General features: G+C 44.5%; 3 protein-coding genes and 2 long non-coding RNA genes across 7 annotated transcripts in view; 1 reads left to right on the top strand and 4 right to left on the bottom strand.

Annotated features, from left to right (window-relative positions):
- LOC115250688 (uncharacterized) overlaps nucleotides 1-1,202 on the bottom strand; it is a 2,810-nt gene extending 1,608 nt beyond the window's left edge. The window contains exons 1-2 of the long non-coding RNA XR_003889255.1: nucleotides 1,062-1,202; nucleotides 770-962 (exon numbers count right to left, since the gene is read on the bottom strand). This is a non-coding gene — a long non-coding RNA (uncharacterized lncRNA). The remainder of the gene's footprint in view (nucleotides 1-769; nucleotides 963-1,061) is intronic.
- The window catches only part of fmnl2b (formin-like 2b), a 14,206-nt gene extending 8,928 nt beyond the window's left edge, over nucleotides 1-5,278 (top strand). Inside the window, exons 17-27 of one of the 2 annotated variants that reach the window (XM_003966744.3) lie at nucleotides 792-916; nucleotides 1,086-1,288; nucleotides 1,445-1,679; nucleotides 1,857-1,925; nucleotides 2,025-2,105; nucleotides 2,231-2,360; nucleotides 2,614-2,774; nucleotides 2,886-2,987; nucleotides 3,127-3,219; nucleotides 3,351-3,474; nucleotides 4,613-5,278. In XM_003966744.3, coding sequence (XP_003966793.1) covers nucleotides 792-916; nucleotides 1,086-1,288; nucleotides 1,445-1,679; nucleotides 1,857-1,925; nucleotides 2,025-2,105; nucleotides 2,231-2,360; nucleotides 2,614-2,774; nucleotides 2,886-2,987; nucleotides 3,127-3,219; nucleotides 3,351-3,474; nucleotides 4,613-4,701 — 1,412 coding nt within the window. In that variant the 3' untranslated portion in view covers nucleotides 4,702-5,278. The remainder of the gene's footprint in view (nucleotides 1-791; nucleotides 917-1,085; nucleotides 1,289-1,444; nucleotides 1,680-1,856; nucleotides 1,926-2,024; nucleotides 2,106-2,230; nucleotides 2,361-2,613; nucleotides 2,775-2,885; nucleotides 2,988-3,126; nucleotides 3,220-3,350; nucleotides 3,475-4,612) is intronic. The other variant, XM_029840297.1, reaches the window with a different exon arrangement.
- Nucleotides 5,279-5,962: 684 nt separating this feature from the next.
- On the bottom strand, nucleotides 5,963-10,549 carry rgn (regucalcin). 2 transcript variants are annotated; one of them, XM_003966709.3, is made up of 9 exons: nucleotides 10,387-10,549; nucleotides 9,844-10,023; nucleotides 9,588-9,770; nucleotides 9,407-9,507; nucleotides 7,272-7,386; nucleotides 7,070-7,201; nucleotides 6,836-6,990; nucleotides 6,440-6,532; nucleotides 5,963-6,334 (listed from the first exon to the last, which is right to left on the bottom strand). In XM_003966709.3, the coding sequence occupies exons 2-8, from the start codon at nucleotides 10,004-10,006 to the stop codon at nucleotides 6,482-6,484; spliced, it is 900 nt and encodes a 299-aa protein (XP_003966758.2). In that variant the 5' UTR covers nucleotides 10,007-10,023; nucleotides 10,387-10,549; the 3' UTR covers nucleotides 5,963-6,334; nucleotides 6,440-6,481. The 2 variants fall into 2 exon arrangements, with proteins under 2 accessions (XP_003966758.2, XP_029696218.1); XM_029840358.1 differs by lacking the exon at nucleotides 10,387-10,549 and having other exon boundaries at nucleotides 5,963-6,532; nucleotides 9,588-9,739; nucleotides 9,844-10,017.
- On the bottom strand, nucleotides 8,169-9,187 carry LOC115250691 (uncharacterized). The gene is made up of 2 exons (XR_003889258.1): nucleotides 8,699-9,187; nucleotides 8,169-8,612 (listed from the first exon to the last, which is right to left on the bottom strand). It is a non-coding gene; the product is annotated as an uncharacterized lncRNA (long non-coding RNA).
- A 690-nt stretch (nucleotides 10,550-11,239) lies between the features above and the next one.
- Nucleotides 11,240-20,221, bottom strand: vps16 (VPS16 core subunit of CORVET and HOPS complexes). The gene is made up of 24 exons (XM_003966745.3): nucleotides 19,841-20,221; nucleotides 19,246-19,334; nucleotides 19,028-19,119; nucleotides 18,721-18,849; nucleotides 18,430-18,574; nucleotides 18,020-18,135; nucleotides 17,805-17,927; nucleotides 17,665-17,720; nucleotides 17,018-17,107; nucleotides 16,651-16,822; nucleotides 16,443-16,574; nucleotides 16,240-16,367; nucleotides 16,106-16,141; nucleotides 15,920-16,028; nucleotides 15,657-15,791; nucleotides 15,030-15,138; nucleotides 14,644-14,741; nucleotides 14,370-14,474; nucleotides 13,519-13,596; nucleotides 13,332-13,418; nucleotides 12,711-12,793; nucleotides 12,056-12,152; nucleotides 11,837-11,940; nucleotides 11,240-11,761 (listed from the first exon to the last, which is right to left on the bottom strand). Exons 1-24 carry the CDS (start codon nucleotides 19,888-19,890, stop codon nucleotides 11,620-11,622), a joined length of 2,505 nt encoding a protein of 834 aa, XP_003966794.2. The 5' UTR covers nucleotides 19,891-20,221; the 3' UTR covers nucleotides 11,240-11,619.
- Between the last annotated feature and the right edge of the window lie 520 nt (nucleotides 20,222-20,741).

The following is a 20,741-nucleotide window of genomic DNA, read 5'->3' as shown; positions in this document are numbered from 1 at the left end:
TAATCATCCTCACTATAAACTAAGTTTAAATCACATTAAACCACATTTTTCTCTCTTTTACAATGGGCAGCCAATGAAAGAGCGAGTATAGCAGTCATGTGACTGCTCCTGCTCATTCCTGTTAGAACCAGCCACAGCATTTTGGATCAGCTGGAGGCTCCTCAAAGAAATACCATCCTGAGAACAATGAGTCCCAATAGTCCAGCCTTAAAGTAACAAATACACGCACGAGTGTTCTCCACATGATTAAAATATCATCATTCAGGCCTGTTTTTGATCCCGATGACTCTGTAACACTGCATCAGAGACGCCCTGAGATTAAAGCCAAGGGCAGAAATGTGTACAGCCTACAGCTCCTACTTTGGGAACAGCAAATTACAGCCCACCACATAGTTGTGACTGTCCAAACAAATAGGAAAGAATGACACCCAGAATGAGTCTGCACATATACCAGTTATTAAGCCAGTGGTCCATATTTAACTGTACAGGTGGCTGAGAAATAAAAAGGCTGCTTATGTCCTTCATTGCAGCTCCTGTTCACAAGCAACGCAGAAATTAATCATAGATTGCAAATAAAATGCTTAAAGTGAGTTTTTCTTTCATCATACAGTTTATAGTTTGGCCACATTGTCTTCAGCTGGCATATCCTCATCCATGTTTGTGTCCTGTGACATCACATCTAGAACTTCAAACGTTCTCCCTGACCCCGACGTAGTGTCATCAGCTCCTATTAACACACATCTGGTCACACATTAACTTGCCTGCTTACCTGTGTTTCTCCTGCTGTGCAGCTGTGAAGATAAAGAAGCCAATCCAGACAAAGTTTAGGTTGCCAGTACTGAACTGGGTTGCCTTGAAGCCGAGCCAGATCAACGGAACCATCTTTAATGACATTGACGATGAGTCCATCCTGCAGGTTAACCTCATGGATTTTCAATTTTCTTTAAATTCACCAGCAACAACTGTTCAAAAAGAGGAGCTTGGTTTGTAACAAAGCCAAGATTAGTGAAAAAATGGTTAACATCTTTATTTAAATAGCGCCTATTAACTTATTAACCTACTTTCTTGGTACGGCTCCCTCGTAGGATCTGGATGTGGAAGGGTTTGAGGAATTGTTCAAGACTAAAGCTCAGGGCCCAGCAGTGGACTTGACCCTGTCGAGACAGAAACTTCCTCAGAAAGGTCCATCCAAAATCTCACTGCTTGAGGCCAACAGAGCCAAAAACCTGGCGATCACCCTGCGGAAGGCTAGCCAGGCATCGGACATCATCTGTCGGGCAATCCACACGTATGTTCAAGTCCACTCGTAGCTACAACCGCTATGAGAACCCCCAACCTTAATCAATACAACCAGGCAATCTCCAAGACAACCACTACCTTTAGCTGAAGTAAAAAGAACTGCTGAGTTCTGCAGAACAGCTCATGTGGGTTGGTCTTCCTGCAGGTTTGACCTTCGAACAACCCGGGTGGACTTTGTAGAATGCTTGATGCGTTTCTTACCCACCGAGGCCGAGATGAAACTCCTACGGCAGTATGAGAGGGACAGAAAACCCCTGGAGGCTCTGAGCGACGAAGACCGCTTCATGATGCAATTCAGCCGCATCGAAAGGCTCAATCAGCGAATGTCCATCATGATCTTTATGGGCAACTTCAGTGACAATGTTCAGATGTTAACTCCGGTAAGACTCACAAACACGAGAACAAACCTGACATCTCTTGAAAGGACTGGAATTGGCTTTTGATTAGGTGGAACAGCTGCTTGGATTAAAGCTCTTAGCAACAGCTCTGCACCACTGTAACATCTGGAATGTTGTAGCTCAGCTAAAGAGGCGTCTTACTGTGCTCATGTGTTGCAGCAACTCCACGCCATTATAGCAGCTTCCGTTTCCATCAAATCATCTCAGAAGCTTAAGAAGATCCTGGAGGTCAGTTTCTACATGAAATATTAACGATCCCCTGTAGATAAACAACACCTTCATGTAAAAACACCTGTGGAACCGTTCCGTCGTCTGTTTCTGCTCCAGATCATCTTGGCTCTCGGAAATTACATGAACAGCAGTAAGAGGGGCGCAGTCTATGGATTCAAACTACAGAGTTTAGACCTGGTAACACACACACACACACACACACACACACAAACACACACACACACACACCCTGTTGTCAATGGACTGACGTGAAACAAAACTAAAGGCTGATCTGTGAGACCAGACTGTTTGTGTGTGTTCAGCTGCTGGAGACAAAGTCGACAGACCGCTCACAGACGTTGCTCCATTACATCGCCAACGTGGTGCGGGACAAATATCCTGCCGTCTCTCCATTTTACAACGAGCTTCACTATGTTGACAAAGCAGCTGCCGGTGAGTGTCAACCAGTGAGACAGAGTTTGTTAGCTACCGATCACTCGTCAGGGCCTTCATTTAAAGGACACAGAACTCAACCCAGTTGCGACACGTTTAATCACAATTACAGCATATTAATGGTGATTAAACATGTCGCCGGCTCCAAAAATCTGGTCCAAGGACCAACTCTTATTTTAAAAAATGAAATAAGAATAACTACGTTACTTTGGGAACCAGCGTTTAACAGAAACACGTTCCTGCTTCCGCGCAGTGAGTCTGGAGAACGTCTTGTGCGACGTGAAAGAGCTGCAGCGCGGCATGGAGCTCACCTGGAGGGAGTTCAGCGTCCAACACAACAGCACGCTCAAAGACTTCATCAGCAGGCACGAATCACGACTCAACAAGCTGCAGGAAGACGCGCGCATCGCCAAGGTGATCTGCAGTCCAACAGTCGGCCGATCAGCGGCGTTGCCGGTCGCCGAGTCAGTTTAGAAAGGTGTGAAAAACAAATACACATATATAAACATTCTTTATTCTTTCTAGGATGCGTTTGAAGATGCAGTGACATTTTTTGGGGAAAGCTCCAAGACGATGCCGCCCTCTGTCTTCTTCCCCGTCTTCGTGCGTTTCATTAAAGCGTACAGGGTGAGTAGGCATGCTAGGCTCCACCTCCTTATCAGGCTGTCAGTGTAAGCCCCTCCCACTCTGTGGCCTTCGGGAAATAACGGCGTCCATGTGCAGCGCCGAGGAGAATAAAGTGCAATCACTGTTTTCTTGCAATCAGCTGGCAGAAGAGGAGAACGAACAAAGGAGGCGTCAGGAGCAGATGTTACTTGAGAAAATGGAGCAAGAGGAGCAGCAGGAGGAGGACACCAAGGTCAGATCCCGACCTCTGACCCCTGTTGCTGCGCAGCAGCGCTAGTCTCAAGACGCACCGAGATGCACCTGAGGGTTGCCGTACGATGCCGTCATTACTCGTTGCTAATTCTGTCTGTTCTTCTCCCTCAGTCTCCGTCACACCGAGGGAAACGGCAGCAGCAAGAGCTGCTTACTGAGCTCCGACGGCGGCAAGGAAAAGACACCAGACATGTGTATGAAGGGAAGGACGGAGCTATAGAGGACATCATCACAGGTAAATGTGTCATAGTCACAGGTAAAAGCATCAAAATGGGAAGTTAGCATGCTGGAATTGGGATTAAACATGTCGCCGGCCCCAAAGATACACCATCGTAGGGAAACTTGCATCATTGCAAGCAAACATTGCGTCATAGCAGGCAAACACAGTTGCTTTGTAGATTAGTTCTGGTCACGACGTTCCTTTGTAACAAGTCTTTAAAGGACTGCGGGGTGATGCATTTGGGGGACGAGTGTGTGGGTTATGCCCATGAAAAGGTTATCAAGGCTTGTCTGTCTAGACCAAACGGTGCATTCTCGGGGGAACTGGACGATTGAAGACTAAGGAGAGAATATAGGTGTGTGTTTATTTAACAAACGGGAATCTCAGTGGTGTGAGGAAGAGGCCAACACAGCCTCAGCTGGTTACCAGGCATGTTGCTAGTTTGGGTTTAGTATTCCAGTAATTTTGTGTCTCCTCAACACTTGCTAAGTAGGGAAAAATAGCCAAAGCACTCTCTGTACGGTAAAAAGTATTGTCAAATAAACCTTAAAAAATGGTTTATATGTATTTTGGCTATGTGCATTTCACAGGGAGTCAAACTATATTTGAAATGTCCCATCTAAAGGGCACCTGATAAGCAAAGTAAATAAAATATTCTCGCTTTCAGAACGCACTCCTACTCAGACATTTCATTGTATGTATATGAGTTCTGCTCTTTCCTGGCCCACTGTTATTCCTCTGGTCTTACTGGGAAGAACTCCCTCCACGTTTGGGCCCGTTTTTGTGCGTCACGCTCAGACTGCACCATATTTAAACTCCCACTCTTCAACCATCATTTGTCATGAGTCAGCAGAATTGGTTGTGTTGGGTCATTCTGCCATGAACAGCACGCCCGAGTCCATCCCATACGTGTTCACTGGTGCTGAGGTCAGTTCTGCCGGCAGGCCCTTTCGACCCAATTGTCAGCACCTTCCGGTTCCAATCGTTTAAAACAAGAGCTGTTTGGAGAAGCTCTGCTGCTCGTCCCTCAAACGCAGGTTCCTTAAAGATGTGACGCCATTTAACAGGAGATAAACCGGTTTTCCAACAGGATTTAGATACTAGCGACATCAATCTACCAAATCCAAATGACCTTATTTTTCCCCCCCCGCAGCCTTAAAGACGGTCCCTTTCACCGCTCGATCAGCAAAACGCAGCTCGCGGTTCTTCTGTGACCCCTCCCACCCTGAGGAACACTACTGAGGCACGGAGACAGAACTTCCACATCAGCCGGCCACACTCATATAATGAATGTGACCCAAAAGCACTTTGGACATTCTGATCAGTTAATGTGACAGATGGCATCATGTTTTTGATTTACCACTCAGCCACTTTGAACTGTAAATGTAGACGTGTTTTGCTTTGTTGGTTTTGTTTTTTGGGGGTGGGGGCTGGGGTATTTATCTGAAATGATAAGGATTTTTTTTTTTTTTTACATTGACTGTTAATCACTGGACAGAATGGAGCACTTTGAGAAGAACTTTGATCCATGTTGTGCTACACTGTAGAATACAAAATAGTTACTTTCTACTCTTTCTTGCAAGTTAAATTCACCATTTTTATTTTTTTTTTAAAAGTAGGGCTGTTTTTCGCAATACCATGAGACGTTTCTTTGTAAAACCAGCAGTGGTCCTTTTTGGGCATTGAGAAAGTATTTGTTCAGTGTTCTTTTAATAACATCAGTGATTTATACATAATGGACAGAAATATTAGCAGCCACCCTTATTTATTTACACATGCAGAGAGAAACCTTTTGTCTCCTAATGATCACATCAAAGGTGTCTGTGGGGGGGCAGGGAGGGTGAGAGGCTGTGTTAAAAGGTGGGGGTTCGTACCAAGTGGTCCAGGTCAGCTAGCCTCCAGTTCATCAGGGTTGTTTTGGTTTGCGCTTGGATATTTCATGATGTTGCGTTTGACTGTACGTCAGAATCAGCCTTACTATCGACACACAGGGTGGAGCAGCTTTCTAAAGGTTGTGGTTTACCTTTTGATATTGCTCATTTATAAAAAAAACACAACACTAAATTAGCACATTTCCCATCCGAATTTCCAAAATGTCCTAAACGTCTGCTGGAAAGGCTTTGTCAAACTCTAATTATCAGTGACTCGTGCTCTTCATGTCCATTTTATGCTGTCACCAGAAGCCCCTGAACCATTAAACACAGTATGTTAGTTGCTAGTTGAGGTGGTTTACACAACTGCGTCCCATGGACAATGTCCAACAGATTTCAACATTAGGACCTTGTCAGGCTGATGTGGACACACCTGTGGAATGTGGACACATCTGCAGGCACATGGACAAAGCTGTGGGACATGGACATATCTTCAGGATGTGGACACACTAGCAGCCACATGGACGAACCCATGGTATGAGGACACACCTGTGGAGTGTGAAGACGTCTTTAAGGTGTGGACACACCTTTTGAGATGTGAGCGTACTGGGTGGCACAAGAAGAAACACCATTTGTGGCATCCTTGTTGTAAAATGTTTATTCCTAATGTGCATTTTGAGGGGGTTAAAAAAGAAGCACAACATTTCTGTGTAGAAACCTTTTTACAGAAAACTGTGAAGCTGCTCGTTTTGGCTGTTGTTTGTGTGTCTTTGCTTGGCGGCATGAATAAAACCATGTCCTCACTCTACAAATTGTATCACGGCTGAGGAACAAAGTGGGTTTTTTGCAGAATGCGACTTAGGTTTCATGATATTTACAGTTGTTTGTGGGAGTCAATTTTCGTTGCTTAATCATCTTCTTCAGAAAGAAATCACCTGTTCTTGAACTACATTATCCACAATCCTCGGTGATCTGCTTATCTTTTATATGTAGCTGCAAACATACTGAAATTTTATGAAAAAAAAATACAATTGGTTTGTAAATTACCCTATAATATCCACTGTTATAACAGGAAGGATTCATCTGTTGATCCACAAATCAGTTTTTACCAGTGATCTGTGCTGCAGTTGGCTGATAAAGTCCCTTCATGTTCACCCTGAGAATGACTGCGCAGGACGACCTTTAACCCCAAGTCCTGACACCTGCAGACAAACATGCACGGTCAGTATAACACACACACTTGTATTTTTACCTTGGAAGCGCCCAAAAACATTTATTTCAACATGGCATCATATTCCATCTCATGGGGAAATAAACATTAATAAACATTGAGTTACGGGGGTCTCGTACCTGGAATGATCTCTTTTAGCCCTTTGAATTTGTGAGGTTCAGACAAATGTCCTCACAAATGTCCTTAGTTTTGGGTTATGGTTCTCAATATGTAGCACGTACTATGTGAAGGTGAACACACACACACACACAGACACACAGACACACACACTGACCTTGAAGATACTTCCTGCCAGTGGCTGGTCTCTCCTCTCTGACTCGTTCAGGCCCAGGCTTGCTGAGGTCACGTACAGATCACAGTAGTCTGGACCACCAAAACAACAGGACGTGGTCTTTTTCACAGGAAGAGAGACTGTTTGCAGTCGCACACCTGAGAGATTGACACAATCCCCATTATAAGCTTAACAAATCATTGCTGCAGTAAAAGCAGATTTGCCAGTTTAACTCACCAACAGCAGGGTCAATGTTGATCACCCTTCCCCCATTATAACAAGCAACCCACAGATGACCTTTAACATCAATGGCCATCCCATCAGGGAGCCCCTCCCCCTCCTCCATACGGTACACCACACGGCGGTTACCTGATAAACACACACATCAGTCTTAAATTATATCCACAAAGTATGAATTGCAGTTTAAGTGCACATTTACCAATTAGTCCCAAGTCGGAGTCATAGTCAAAGGCATCAATGGTCAAAGCCAAACTGTCGATGTAAAAAAAAGTTCTGTGATCCAAGGACCAATCCATCCCATTCGAAATGTCCACCTGTGAGTAACACATGTACAGTCAGGTCAGAGGTGTGCGATTATGGGGACTTTTAAAACGTTATTTCACATCACTTGATTAAAACTACGGTATAATGAGATCAACACTTCCTGTCAGAAAGATGACAGTTCATATTTTGGAGATTTCAACAATTGTCCCTGTTTCAAATGTTAAATATAAACTAATGAAGATCGGCGGGTTGCATTTGCTCCTGCAGATGCAGTTTCCCTGCAGATATCTTCAGTTTGGACCAAAGGAGACCAGGTGACCAGGAAAGTCTCCTCCCGTGAAGAACCACAGGGCAAAGGTCAGCCAACTCTGCAAGGAACTGAAGTCAGGGCACATCAGCTCAAGCAAGCTGGCGAGGAGGAGAAAGGCCCCCTGTCTTAGCTTCGTATCACCCTCAAAAATAGGCTCATCATATTCCGAAGGGCGGTTTGCTGCGGCATCAGGGACGCTGTCGCCGAGGAGGTAGAGCAGAGGCCCAGTATGCTCCACTGCACCCAAAATCCCTGACATTACATCAAAAACCTAAAAGAAATCGGTGATCATAGTCATTCATCTGTGTAGTGCCGAGGGTTAAAAACAACAACTGTTGTAGGAGCAGCGGCCCGACAGCCACAGAGAGATGCTGTCTTCTAACCAACGGAAAGAGCACCGCAGTATTCAGAGAGCTTATAAAGGCTCGAACCACCTTCTCCAGATCGGTGGGGGGAGAGCTTAACCTCAGTGTTTGTCAAGTTCAAGGCAGCTGTCTAACAACCCAGATACTTTAAAGCTAAAATTTGACAATGTGTTTATTTGCAAATCACAGGGAGCCAAATATAATACATAATATAATCCACTCTGATTTGTTTTATTTACAGAGAAATCGAGATAGAGCCAAGAATGGAACCTTGGAGTACACCACAATACATGTGAGGATCAGATGTCGCCCATCAGAACAGAAAAACTTCGGATTGTTCAATGGGATTTAAACCAATTATGGACAGTGCCTAGCATGCCTGGATACTTAGCCGGGCATGAAACACAGACTGAATGGCGAGCTGAGGAAGGATTCGGTTGTGGGGAGCAGCTCGGGAAAAGTACTGTGATCACCTGGTGTCAGACAAGTCCTGGTCAACAGTGGGAATTCCAAGTTGGGGAAAAGACTCAGCAGCTGGATCGGCGAGCTGTGTCACCAGCATCTGTCCTGGTCGTTATTAAATCCCACTACTGAGAACTCACTGTGTGGGACAACACAGTCAATACATTAGGTCCAGCTACAGGACACTATATACTAGGAAGGGCTGTTTTTGTACTGAGCCCTCACAAGAATCCACGACAAAAATCCTCCCAATAGATTCATTTGGTCGTCAGGCTGAATCAAGAGCTGGAGAGCAGGTGGATATTTTCATTTGGGAGCGGACGGGAACAGAGGCTGAGGGAGAAAGTCTAGCAGGCTCCACACCGGTGACAGACAGGCTGCACACAGGTGACAGACAGGCTCCACACAGGCGACAGACAGGCTCCACACCGGTGACAGACAGGCTCCACACAGGTGACAGACAGGCTCCACACAGGCGACAGACAGGCTGCACACAGGTGACAGACAGGCTCCACACAGGCGACAGACAGGCTCCACACCGGTGACAGACAGGCTCCACACAGGCGATAGACAGGCTCCACACAGGCGACAGACAGGCTCCACACAGGCGACAGACAGGCTGCACACAGGTGACAGACAGGGTCCACACAGGTGACAGACAGGCTCCACACAGGTGACAGACAGGCTCCACACAGGTGACAGACAGGGTCCACACAGGTGACAGACAGGGTCCACACAGGTGACAGACAGGGTCCACACAGGTGACAGACAGGCTCCACACAGGTGACAGACAGGCTCCACACAGGTGACAGACAGGGTCCACACAGGTGACAGACAGGGTCCACACAGGTGACAGACAGGGTCCACACAGGTGACAGACAGGCTCCACACAGGTGACAGACAGGGTCCACACAGGTGACAGACAGGCGTTACCTTGTCCAGATGTTTGGTCACCGTGAGGTCAGATGTCACAGAGTACAGAGATCCTTGGTGTCGCTCAAGCTCAGCCGGCCGCTCCTCAATTGCCATCGTTCCTGAAACAGCACGTGCGGTTGTCACGGTGACAGCAGAGGCTGCTGCCGCGGTGACAGCGCAGACAGGCGAGCGGCCTCACCTGCAAATAAGCGTCCATAAGGATCGACCTTCCCATCATTGAGTCGAGTGTTCCCTTTATCCTCGTCTACTTCCGCCATTGACGTCGTTGTCCGAGTGGACCAATCGACAGCGACAATGCTGCGTCCGATACCTGCAACATAACCCCCTGACCTGCGAGGGACGGCAAATCCCACCATGTTACCTGAGAGAGACGGCGCCAGGCGTTAACGTTTGCCATCTGCTGAATCAGCCGTTTCCTCCGACGAGGCACCGACCTGTCTCCATGGACTGGGTCCGGTCGGTGTCGGGGTGCCATCGGTGGATTTTTCGCCCATAGATGTCGACAAAGAGCAGCGATCGCTCTGACTCCTCCCACACCGGCCCTTCGCCAATCAGAGCCCTGGCTTTGACCACACAGTCCACTTTGACCGAAGCCATTATCGCGTCAGTCCAGGCTGAAAGTTAAAGGAAAGTTCACCAATCCAAAAATCAGAACTACCATGAGCTCAGTCACAAGGTTTACTTCAAGCGGTTGAACTAATACACACTAAAACTACAGTAAAACTATGTGATCGCAGGATTCTGCTGGAGGAGCTGATCCGTCTAAATTGAGCGTCAGTTCGACCAAACTTTCATGTGACCAGAGTATTATTCTATTTTGGTCCGTGTTAACTTCAGCTGGGAAGAAAATGTTGATTCAGCGCGTTTTTTCCCCTCCCAGAGTCGATCGAAAGATTGTACTTTTAAAACATTTTTGTCAGGCTCCCCCCTACAAGATCGTAAATACGATAATATCAGAAAGTGAAATAAGTACTTACATAATTAAAGGATTCCGCTGAACATCTACCGAGTAACCTAACTTTCACGCCGATCCCGAAGGGGAAACCTGCCGGAACTCTGGTCGGTGCCACAGGAGGAACATATGCTGCCTCCCTGCGGTCAAACCAGCCGCTTTTTGCATTTTTCTGGTCAAATCAGCTGCTCCTCTTTTTGGATTGCGCGAATAATAGCGGACATACGGTAATAGCGCCGAAACGACGACGCTGTACAATATTAAGTTTAGTATTTGTCTACATAAAACATAGTTATAAACATAAGTATATAAACATATGCCTTAAAACATAGTATAATACTATGTTTTAAGGCATATAGGCATATTAAAACATAGTATAATACTATGTTTTAAGGCATATTAAAACATATTATAATACTATGTTTTAAGTGCACAAATATCTAAAACATAGCAATGTACTGTTTTAAATAGGCAGTGTTGTTTTAAGCAGTATGTTTTAAATGGACAAATACAAACCAAAACATTGTATTGTAGTGTGTTTAAACTGGACAAATACTAACTAAATACCAGTTTATCTAAGTACTTGTGGATTACATGTTTTAATATAACACTTAATTCTTTGAAATTGGAAATAATCTAATAAAAAATTGTTTTACTGTGTACTTTTTAAGCAATACACCCGTGAATTGCCCATCTCTAAACTGTAATTTGACTGTTTTCCAATTTTTGAATTTGAATAATAAAAACTTTTAGGTTCTCCATCAAAATGCTAATGGAATAAACAGTACTAACAATTTATAGTATAAAGAACTTTTAACATGCACTTTTTCAGGAATTCCCTTCACAAACTATCCATATCATGAAATGTCACTCATAAGTTTGAAAATGAATAAAAGGTTTTATTCAATTTGGTTGCTAATGAATTGATTTTATTTTACATTCACAGAACATAAAACGTTAGTTTGTTGTCTTGAGAATTGTATGTTCTCTAACCATATCAGTGAATTATCGTTAGTGAAGTATTTTATTCAGTTATGGTTGATATGATTAGACACAACAGTGAAATCTCTTCTGCCTGACACGTAGAGCTCCTCATCATCTTCTCTCACGTGTTCGGCCAAGTTGCAGTTGTTCTGATGTCAATAGCATTTGGCCTCAGCCGGGACGTAATGATCACTTTCTTGCAGCCAACATTCGGAACAATGCGGAATCACGCAGTCATTAAGGATCGCGTTGTGGCCGAACAAACACGTGCGCGTTATTTTTTCACAGTGCTGGTTCTGGCTCGGTTCAGCCTTTCAATCAAAAGGTGATCAGAGGCGGCGCATCTGGAGAGGACTATCCCAATCTCCGACTCATTCCTGCGCTCAATCGCAGCATCAGCAGCCCCCTCAAGATCACTAGTGAAATACAGGAAGGAGAAATTACCAAAGGGACGAGGCGCCACCTATCTGACACACCCCTATCATCTTTACCTGATTGCCAGGTGAGCCCGGACCTTCTGTTCTGGCATCACCCTAGAAACATATTTCTTGGCTTCGTACTTGTTGTTACGCTTCATGCAAACTTCAACAAAAGGCTAAATAAGAGACAAGTCCAACAATTGGGTTTTTTGTTAGAAACAATTCTATCACAGAGAACAATAAAACCTTTCTTTTTTTTTATTTAAAAAAAATAGCGGAACTTGTCCTCACCAGGTAGCCGATGGGAGACTTTTTGGTCTTGGAAAACTTCTCTAACTCCTCCCACTCCTCTTTCTTTGCCAGAGACTTCAATTTTAACCACCAATACCTACACAGGTGAAAGAGACAGATAAGACAGGCAAAAGAAAAACACCTATTGTCCAGAAAACGCATTACCGTATATTTTAAAATCCACTAAATCAAGCATAAATTAGGGCTGCTCACTATATCACCAATCACATCAGTATTGGCTGCTATTGCCCATTTTCTTCCACATCAGCATCTGTCTGATGAGCAACACTGAACTGATACAAACACCTACTGAACTTTTACTGCTAACTGCATTTGTTCATTTGCAGCAGAGGATTGTGGGTAATGTTAAACGTGGAAGGGAAGACATGTGTGATGTAATAGTCGGACCTAATTTTCTTGACCATTACATACAATGCATGTTGGGATGTTTTCATGGGCTGCAGTTTCCATTATAAATTCTTAAGTTTATCAATAAAAGCAAGAATTTATAATAGAGGAGAGTTTATGAACAGTCTAAGCCCCTTCAACTTGTAAATATGAATAATGAAGGAACAACTGTTCCTATCAGTGAAGGCATAACCCTAAAACCCATTCTAATCTCAATCACACATTAGACAGCAGGAACATACTTTACCTTTTTTCTGGAACTTTGAAGTCTCTGTAAAGTTGTTCTGCTTGTTTATGGAACCCTAAAGCCAACAGAGCCTCCATCGTGGCCTGCAGACACATGGACGTTACATCACGGGAGATCCTGGACTACAATGTTTTTCAATGAAATTCAACTTTATTTATGCAGCACCTTCTCCAAACAGTGGCAGGAAAGGGGAGAGAAACATTAGCTTAGCTAGCATAATGATGGTAGCTACAGAATCAATGATTCTTAACATTCTCTCAGAGTAAGGCTTTCATCTTCATCTTAAAGTAGAGAGGGAGTCATCCTCCCATACCTGGAGAGGGGGCTGGTTCTGCAGCAGGGGGTCTGAGCCCCCCCTTTGTACTGTTAAAGGTTCTGGGAACCAGCAGTACACCAACCAACCCAGGGACATGCTGTCAGGGGAGGCAGCGACTAGCAGCCAAGTGAAGTATGTTCGATCAAACTCACAACGCTCACTGAATGTAATTAAATACTATTTGAGTGATGGCGTGCTATATATATATATATATATGTATATATATATATGTATTACACTTAGTATTGAACGGAACATAATGCTGCTGTTGTTTGGTGTAGAATGGGAAGAGTTGGTTAATTTACCTGTAAAGACAGACCCAGGAGTTCTGTTGCTTTATCCTCGTCCAGCTTTCGTTGAAAACGCAGGAGTCGCATCTCGTCCTCGGTGGCCTGAAGACAACAGGAAAAACAGGCAGACAAACAGTCGGGGTGGACGCAGGGGGTTTATGAGCGTGCTCAAGGTGTTGAAAGAGTTCTTCCAGAGGTTTACCTTTGCAGCAAAATCGTTCTTTGCCTTGTTATATTCATCGACGGCACTCTGCAGGAGGGACAGACGGATGTCCATCCTCTGCAAGACACACAGACATTTGAAGGGTAGTTTGATTAGATCTGAAAACCACTAGCATGCAGATTTCTCATGAATTTTCAGTTTTTTTCATATCCTATATTAAATATTTAACAGAAAACACTTATTCTGACTCTCACTTAAAAATACACATCCGCTCTATACACAAAAGATCTGGACATTTTTACTTGATGAACAATGATGAGATTTCAAGCCTTGATTTATGACAGAAATCCACTTATTTTGTGCATTCTGTCATTAGCTCAACATGTTAAACCACATTTATTAGCCACCAATAAAGCTATGCACATTGGACTTCTGGCATCTCATTAGAATTTTGTCATGTTCCAGTTTACCGGCAACAGAAGAAATAACTTCAGGGAACCGTTCATCTTCCTCAACACTAGGTGGCGATATTCGGCAGGTTATTGTGGACCCCTGTCCATAATGGAGTCAGGAGGCAGAGCCACATTTCTAACAACAGGAACCTAGATAATCCCTTAGCTTTGTTCATCTCACACACTTTACTTTGTATGTGGTTTTATAGAAGCAGCCAAGAACGCCGTATGCTAACGCCGACTCTCTTATTTTTGTCCCGGGGTCATACACCAGCATGGGGGTTGTGGAGCATGAGCACATGCCTTTTCTAGTTTAGCTCCGATTACGAGAACATATACGTGCCGGAGCAAATCTATGTCCCGTCACATTAACTATCTGTTCGTTTATACGCACTTCAGCTGCCCGGTTACAGCCGGACTGAGACGATCATTTGTTACCTTCTCTCTGTAACTGGCAGCAACATAGTAGTTGGCCAACTCCTGGTGATCATCATCTTGGTTATAAAGATCCTTCAGAGTTTCCTGCTCCTGAAGTTTACAGAACTGAAAACACAAGAGTAACGACAGATGAATACCGAACAACATGCATATTTGGACCATCCTTGTCTAAAGGTCAGTGCCTCATTTCCTGGGCTCCATAAGCCAATAGTCAACATATGATAACTGTCCTGACATGTACGGGCTAAAGAGGTTAACATGAAGATGAGGTTACCTGTTTGTATAGACTCAGTGCGACTGGTTGGTTCCTCAGGGTCATGAAGAAATCTCCTCGGTTCATCTCATTCTTTAGATGGGTCACAACCATGTAAACTGAAAACGGGGGACAATTTTATCAATTAATTCATTCATTCATTTATATTAACATAAGGTTAATACACTTTAATGCCATCAGAAACCATTTCAAAGTGGAAAGTACCTCCACTGTCATTCCTGTGTTATGTGTTAGTACAACAAGCCAAAATAGAGTCAAACTGTCCCACATTTTAAAATTCATACAGCTGTATTTTGCAACAGCTCTTTGATTGTCCTATTACAGGAGGAACAAAGATTTGAGCTTTTATCAACATGACAGGTGGTGGGCAGGAGCAGGACACTCACCCAGGTCAGTGTCTCCACTCTCCACAGCTTTGCTGAGAGCCAGATGACTGCGTTTCATCTTCAGCAGCAGAGGAACCTGTTCTCCAGACCGAGCCTCAAAATCCAACAGCTGAACAGTGTCACACAGAAATAAATGGGAAAAACTAGAAAATCCCACAGAAAGTGTGAATGTGTGCTTTTCTCGAGCGCTCTCCCTACAGACAATAAGATGCGACACCTTCATTCAACCTTCAATTAGCATTTGCTAATGCTATTAACTTTCACGAGACACCATCAGTCTAATGTCAAATACGTCGCCCAGTCAAACTTTTCCCACCTCAAGAACATCTCCAGACCCCACTAATCGAGTCCCAATTCTGTAGCTGCAACCTTCACTTGCGGTCCTTCTTTTGAACCTCACTCCCGAACAACTGCAATCCTCATTCCTTCTCTACTCTGGATATTCTATGGAGGCTTTTCCTTCAGCTTGCATCACTTAATGTCTACCTGAGTCTGATTAGACTGGGTGAACTTCTGATTTATGTGAAAAAGAACAAAAAGCTCCAAGAGAGGACTATTTTACTGAAACTGATTACGTCACACAATTCCGGGGCTAAAACCAAACCCTGATGAAAAGGCTCCACCTACCTTGATAGCGAGCTCAGCACGTCCACATTCGTACGCTTTAGCTGCGATGTGAGAGTAAGAAAACCCAGGCGAGTCGCCCACCTTTGCACACACAGCCTTCGCTATGGCCTCATCAGACAGGTCCTTCTGCTGCACCTGGGAATGCAACACGTCTGCCCGTTAACCCACCTGGACTAAACCAAAACGACCCTATGTAGATAATCTGAAGTCAACTCTACCGCTCCTTGCAGTGGGGATGGGGGGGGGAGAGGGAGGCCCTTTACCTTGCAGGACGCCCAGTGTCTGAGGACTCTGCTGACACCATGATAATCTGGAATCTTCAGGTAATGGCAGACTTTTATTGCTAGTGGGTACAACTGCCGGTACACCAGCCTGAGGGGGGCAGAAGAGAACATGTGAGTCGGATGTCCGGTGGCCCTGAGGGGAAGAGATTCTGTGAGCAGACTCACCTGTCAGTCAGCACCTGGAGAGTCAAATGTTTGAATCTGAAATGTGAATGTAAGGACTGTCTGTTCGGAGGCTGATGGAGAACCGAGCTGATCGCTACTGCTGATCAACACGGACAACATGCATGCGAGGATACTGAGGATATGTGAGTGGCAGCCCCACGCTGCTCACTCGGACGGCGTTCAGCACTCGCAGTTCTCTGCAGGTCTCCACAAACGGATCTGCGCTGAAGTCCGCCAGAAAACACTTTCCAAACGACGCCGCCTGGTGTACAAGGGACGCAACTGCAACATCACTGACAGACCGCAACAGAATAGTGCCAGAGTGAGGAGGGCTCACCCGCAGCAGAGATTTCTGGGTCTGGGGGTCATATTCGTATCGAGCAGCCCCCACACACTGTTTCACTGCCTCCTCCAGCATGCTCTGCTCTTTGAGCTCCCTCAGGTACTCGTCAGCCTTCTGACTTGATTTCTATAGGGATGGACATCAGATGGCTGTTCAAGGACAACTTTTTCCATGTCCCACAGTGGAGCAGTTTGAGTCTCACCTCGTACTCCCTGTGGGCCTCCAGCAGCAAAGCTCCAGGGGCCATGGAGGCAATCTTGAAGATATCCTGACAGACCAGAGGAACTTCCTGAAGCAGCTCGTGGCTCCTCGTGCTGAGGATCCGAACTCCATCCATCTCTCCAACCAAAACGCACTGATCCTCGATGGGGAACCTGTGATTAAGGGTCAAGGTTCAAGAATGACAAAAGATGGTCTGAGCAAAGATGATTCTGGCAAATATTTTCCCTTCTTTGAATGATAAAAGGAATATTCTCAACCTTAGAAAGAAACGGAGAATACATATATAAATTAAAATTTAGATAAAGTTTAATTTGAAGTTTAAAAGACTTAAGTGGTTCAAAGGATACTGGATTGTGTCATTACAAACTCCAGCTACCATGAGCAGCCTGTCCCACAGTAACACCACAGACGGTTGCTGACTGTTCGGTCTGCGACACCTGTAAAGATAAAGGGAGTTAGGCAAGCAAATGTATGGACAGACAGACTGAGGAGGTATCTGATAAGAGTCCAGTGGAGAGTCGACTGGACCGCTGAAAGAAACTAGAAGACGTTTGCCTCTTATCTAGACTTAGAGGGACATAGTAAAACAGTTTGATGCTGTCTAGGGCCATGAAGGTTACAAAGACCAGGTCTTTTAAATGTTGCAATGTAAAGGTTATAGCCAGGGAAGGCAGATGGTTCAGAAGAAAAGCCACCTTTGTAAACCTTCCATAAACAGAGAGGGAGGCTTGAGGTAGAACTTTTCTTCCTCTCCCTAAACAGGTGAACAAGTAAACACCCATTCACACCTGGGTGTTAACACTCCGCTTTCCCCTGGGTCATGTGACCTTAACAACCGAGTAGTAAAGTCTCAACAAACTGGTTGGAACAGAAGAGGAGAAATGTCTTCCAGTTGACTCTCTGATAGACTTTAATGGATTAGTAGAACCTGAAGGAGAACCTTCATGGACATGTAGGCAGACAGGCAGGCTACTGATAAGACAGGTCTACATACCAGACCATCTGTTCAGGTGCTGTCGACCTTTTGGTGTCAATTTCACTCAGTTTGTTCTGTGAATAAAAAGTACTTGTCACACATTAAAACAAAGCCCCTCAGTTACGTAAAACGGCTGATGGGATCATGGTGCAGCCCACCTGGAGATCAGAAGAGGCTGTAAACAGGTGTCCAGTGTCAGTAAAAAGGGCCAAATATTTATAGCTGAACGACACAGACATGTGGATGATACTGCCAGCCTGGGGACTGAGCCATGGAGGATGCTGAAGACAGAAATAGAGTGAAATAGAGTGAGAACCTCCTACAGATACTTGTGCTCTCTCTCTACAATAGTCTAGCAGCCCATTTGTCTCACCACTTCAGAACAGGACGTGTCATCCAGGATATAAAGTTCAGGGCCACTGGACAGGAGGACTTTGATTTGTCTGTCCTGAACGAGAACGGCCCAACACAAAGGTTTCCCCTGCAGACCTGGGGACAGACAGAAAGGATAGACAGATGGACCAAGAGACAAAAGGATAGACAGACAGGAACCATTTAATGAAAAGGAAGACATAAAGTCAAAATAATTGACTCTAGAAGGGTGACAATGGCCCAAGAAACAAAATGACACAAAGCCACCTTTAGATCCGCTCAGATAACTAAACCCCATTTCACAATCTGACCGAGATGGCCCCAAGAACCCACATAATGGGTCAGTAGGAAAACTCACCACCATGAACTGAATGAGAACCTTCAACGACATAGTAAAGCACATTTACTTACCTGGGACTTCAGGTAACCTCCGCAGTTTCAATTCATCAACGTTGGTTGCCAAGGTAAAATGGGAGGAGCCAGATATGATGGCAACACCTGTTCCAAATGGAGAGTGGAATACTTTGGCTTCCAGGACATGATTCTGAACCACTTCCTGTGAACAACACAACCAACAATGTAATAAAACCAGCTCACTTGATCGCCAGTCTGGAGGATGTTGGGTTCATTAGCTCACATTAAAACACCAACTACGAGTAACGTTAGTTAACATATGTAGCTGCTCTTTTTTAGTCAGCTCACCTGACCCATACTGAAATGCCTCTTGAAGGAACCAAACAGATCATAGATCAGTACAGATCCGTCTTCCTGAATACATAGCAACTCATCGGTAATCGTCCAACCAAGATGGACAAGGGGACCACTCTTCCACTGAGAAAGAAACAGGTACACAAAAAAACACAGCTCAACGAATTACTAAAATGTTACACATAAACATACCACACGTACTACTGTGTAAAACTACCCTATAACACAGGTCTGCCTGTGAACTGGAGGTAATTGATATCTGGTGAATATTAAGAGCTGATAATAATTAGTTAACATCTACCGGGAAGCTTGTGATGGCAAACCCAGACGCAGAATAAATCTCCAACTGAGGACGAGAACTCGGAGAACATCTAAGAGGTTTTCTTAGGAGAGCTGTGGTGGAGGGCAAAAAGTAAAGTTGAGAGGGAGGTAGAGAGAAAATTAGAGGGAAAAGGTAATGAGTCAAGAATATTAGATGTATTTATGCTATAACCCTTTCCTTTAAAACTGTGTGTATACCTATCGGTCCTCCATATGGAGCAGCAGCCACAAGACAGTCTCTGAGGGCGTCCTTCAAGTCCCAGCACATGTCATACAGCTCAGTTTTACTGACCACAAGAACACAGACACACATCAACATGGCTCTTATAATGTGCAGGGAATTAATGATCTTTAATTTGCTTTACATGTCCTCAACAGAAACTAAAAGTTGTAAACCATTAAATATAGTAGTTCTGCAGGACCTTATTGCTGCAACATCATTTCAGTAATTCTACAATATCAGTATCAATAACTAGCATTTTCAACAATTACTTAATTACGGCTGGAATTAACTGTATAATTCATTCCAAAATACAAAGCAGACTAACTTAAATGATGTAATAAACGTGACATGGTCACATTTTAAAGTGACACTTCCTGAAGCTAACACTTTAGCACGCATTAGCATTGTTGACAGTTATGGAGGCCCCGGTGAGTCCCGTGATTTCGCTGCCGGGCTGCAAACACATGGCGGCGGCTGCTTAATATCTAAGCCACACCGTCAAATGTTGCATGTTCTCTAATGGTTGCGTTTAGCTTGCTGCAGGGAAACTGCATTGGGAGCAAAACTAACCGATAAAACGCATCTCCCAGCGGGTTCCAGTTGGCTGTGATGAACGTCATGATGATGCCAGTTTAACAGGACTGGCGAACCTTTAACGATGGTAAAAAATAAAAAGATGACAACCTCGGCAAAAACAACAGCGCCTTTTAGAGCTTCTGTCACATATAATAACAACAATAACTTCTTCCGTTTCCGCCGCCTCTTCTTCTTCGTCGTCTTCCTCTTCTTCTTCTTCTTCGCGGGTGTTTCTGTCCTCCACTTGCCTTCAGTGGTTCGGAATGTTCCGCATATTAGCAAACAAGCAGAGAATGAAACATCAGAAAGAAGAAAAAAATTAAAATATATTGATCAAACTGGAAGACTTTCTGATGTACATTTCGAATCCAGTCAAAGGGAGCCCCCCCCCCCCCCCCCCCCCCACACACACACACACCCACACCCACACACCCACACACCCACACACCAGCACCATCTAATGGCTTTACTGTATTTCTGACTTCTGTGGGCGTATTTTCCTGTTGGAAACATCACAGTTCCCATTCAGAGCCTCCACAATAGTCTGACATGAAGACACTTATTTTTGTTTCCTCACAAATATTCCTGGAACATATCCCCAAACAATAATCCCATTGTTGTTGTGTTGTTGTTTTTTTAAACATGTAAAACCGTGAGATGTTCCCCCAATCAATGACAATCACACAGTCCAGCATTTAAACTCACAATCAATCAGCACCCTCACCACCCCAAACGTTTTACTCTTTCACATGATTCTCTGTTCACGGGTACGGGTCACTGTTGGGTGAAGGGAAACTATTCTTATAGATGACTTCACTCTCATAACATGAGAGCGAGAGCAAGAGAAATGAGAGAGTGGAGAAAGAGACAGTGAGAGAAAGAAGAGAGAGAGAGC

This window comes from Takifugu rubripes, chromosome 8 (assembly GCF_901000725.2).
Source record: "Takifugu rubripes chromosome 8, fTakRub1.2, whole genome shotgun sequence".
Classification (NCBI taxonomy): domain Eukaryota; kingdom Metazoa; phylum Chordata; class Actinopteri; order Tetraodontiformes; family Tetraodontidae; genus Takifugu; species Takifugu rubripes.
The sequence above is the reverse complement of the archived record's forward strand: the minus strand, read 5'-3'. Positions and strand labels throughout refer to the sequence as shown.

What these genes read in the sequence shown, in the direction of transcription:
- rgn (XM_003966709.3), bottom strand. Translation starts at nt 10,006, where the DNA reads ATGGCTTCGGTCAAAGTGGACTGTGTGGTCAAAGCCAGGGCTCTGATT. An exon ending in CTCCGACTTGGGACTAATTG is followed by an intron (nt 7,202 to 7,271) that starts GTAAATGTGCAC and finishes TGTGTTTATCAG; the next exon opens with GTAACCGCCGTGTGGTGTAC. An exon ending in CAACATTGACCCTGCTGTTG is followed by an intron (nt 6,991 to 7,069) that starts GTGAGTTAAACT and finishes TCAATCTCTCAG; the next exon opens with GTGTGCGACTGCAAACAGTC.
- vps16 (XM_003966745.3), bottom strand. Translation starts at nt 19,890, where the DNA reads ATGACGTTCATCACAGCCAACTGGAACCCGCTGGGAGATGCGTTTTAT. An exon ending in ACACGTCCTGTTCTGAAGTG is followed by an intron (nt 17,928 to 18,019) that starts GTGAGACAAATG and finishes TTCTGTCTTCAG; the next exon opens with CATCCTCCATGGCTCAGTCC. An exon ending in CTGCCACTCACATATCCTCA is followed by an intron (nt 16,142 to 16,239) that starts GTATCCTCGCAT and finishes TTCACATTTCAG; the next exon opens with ATTCAAACATTTGACTCTCC.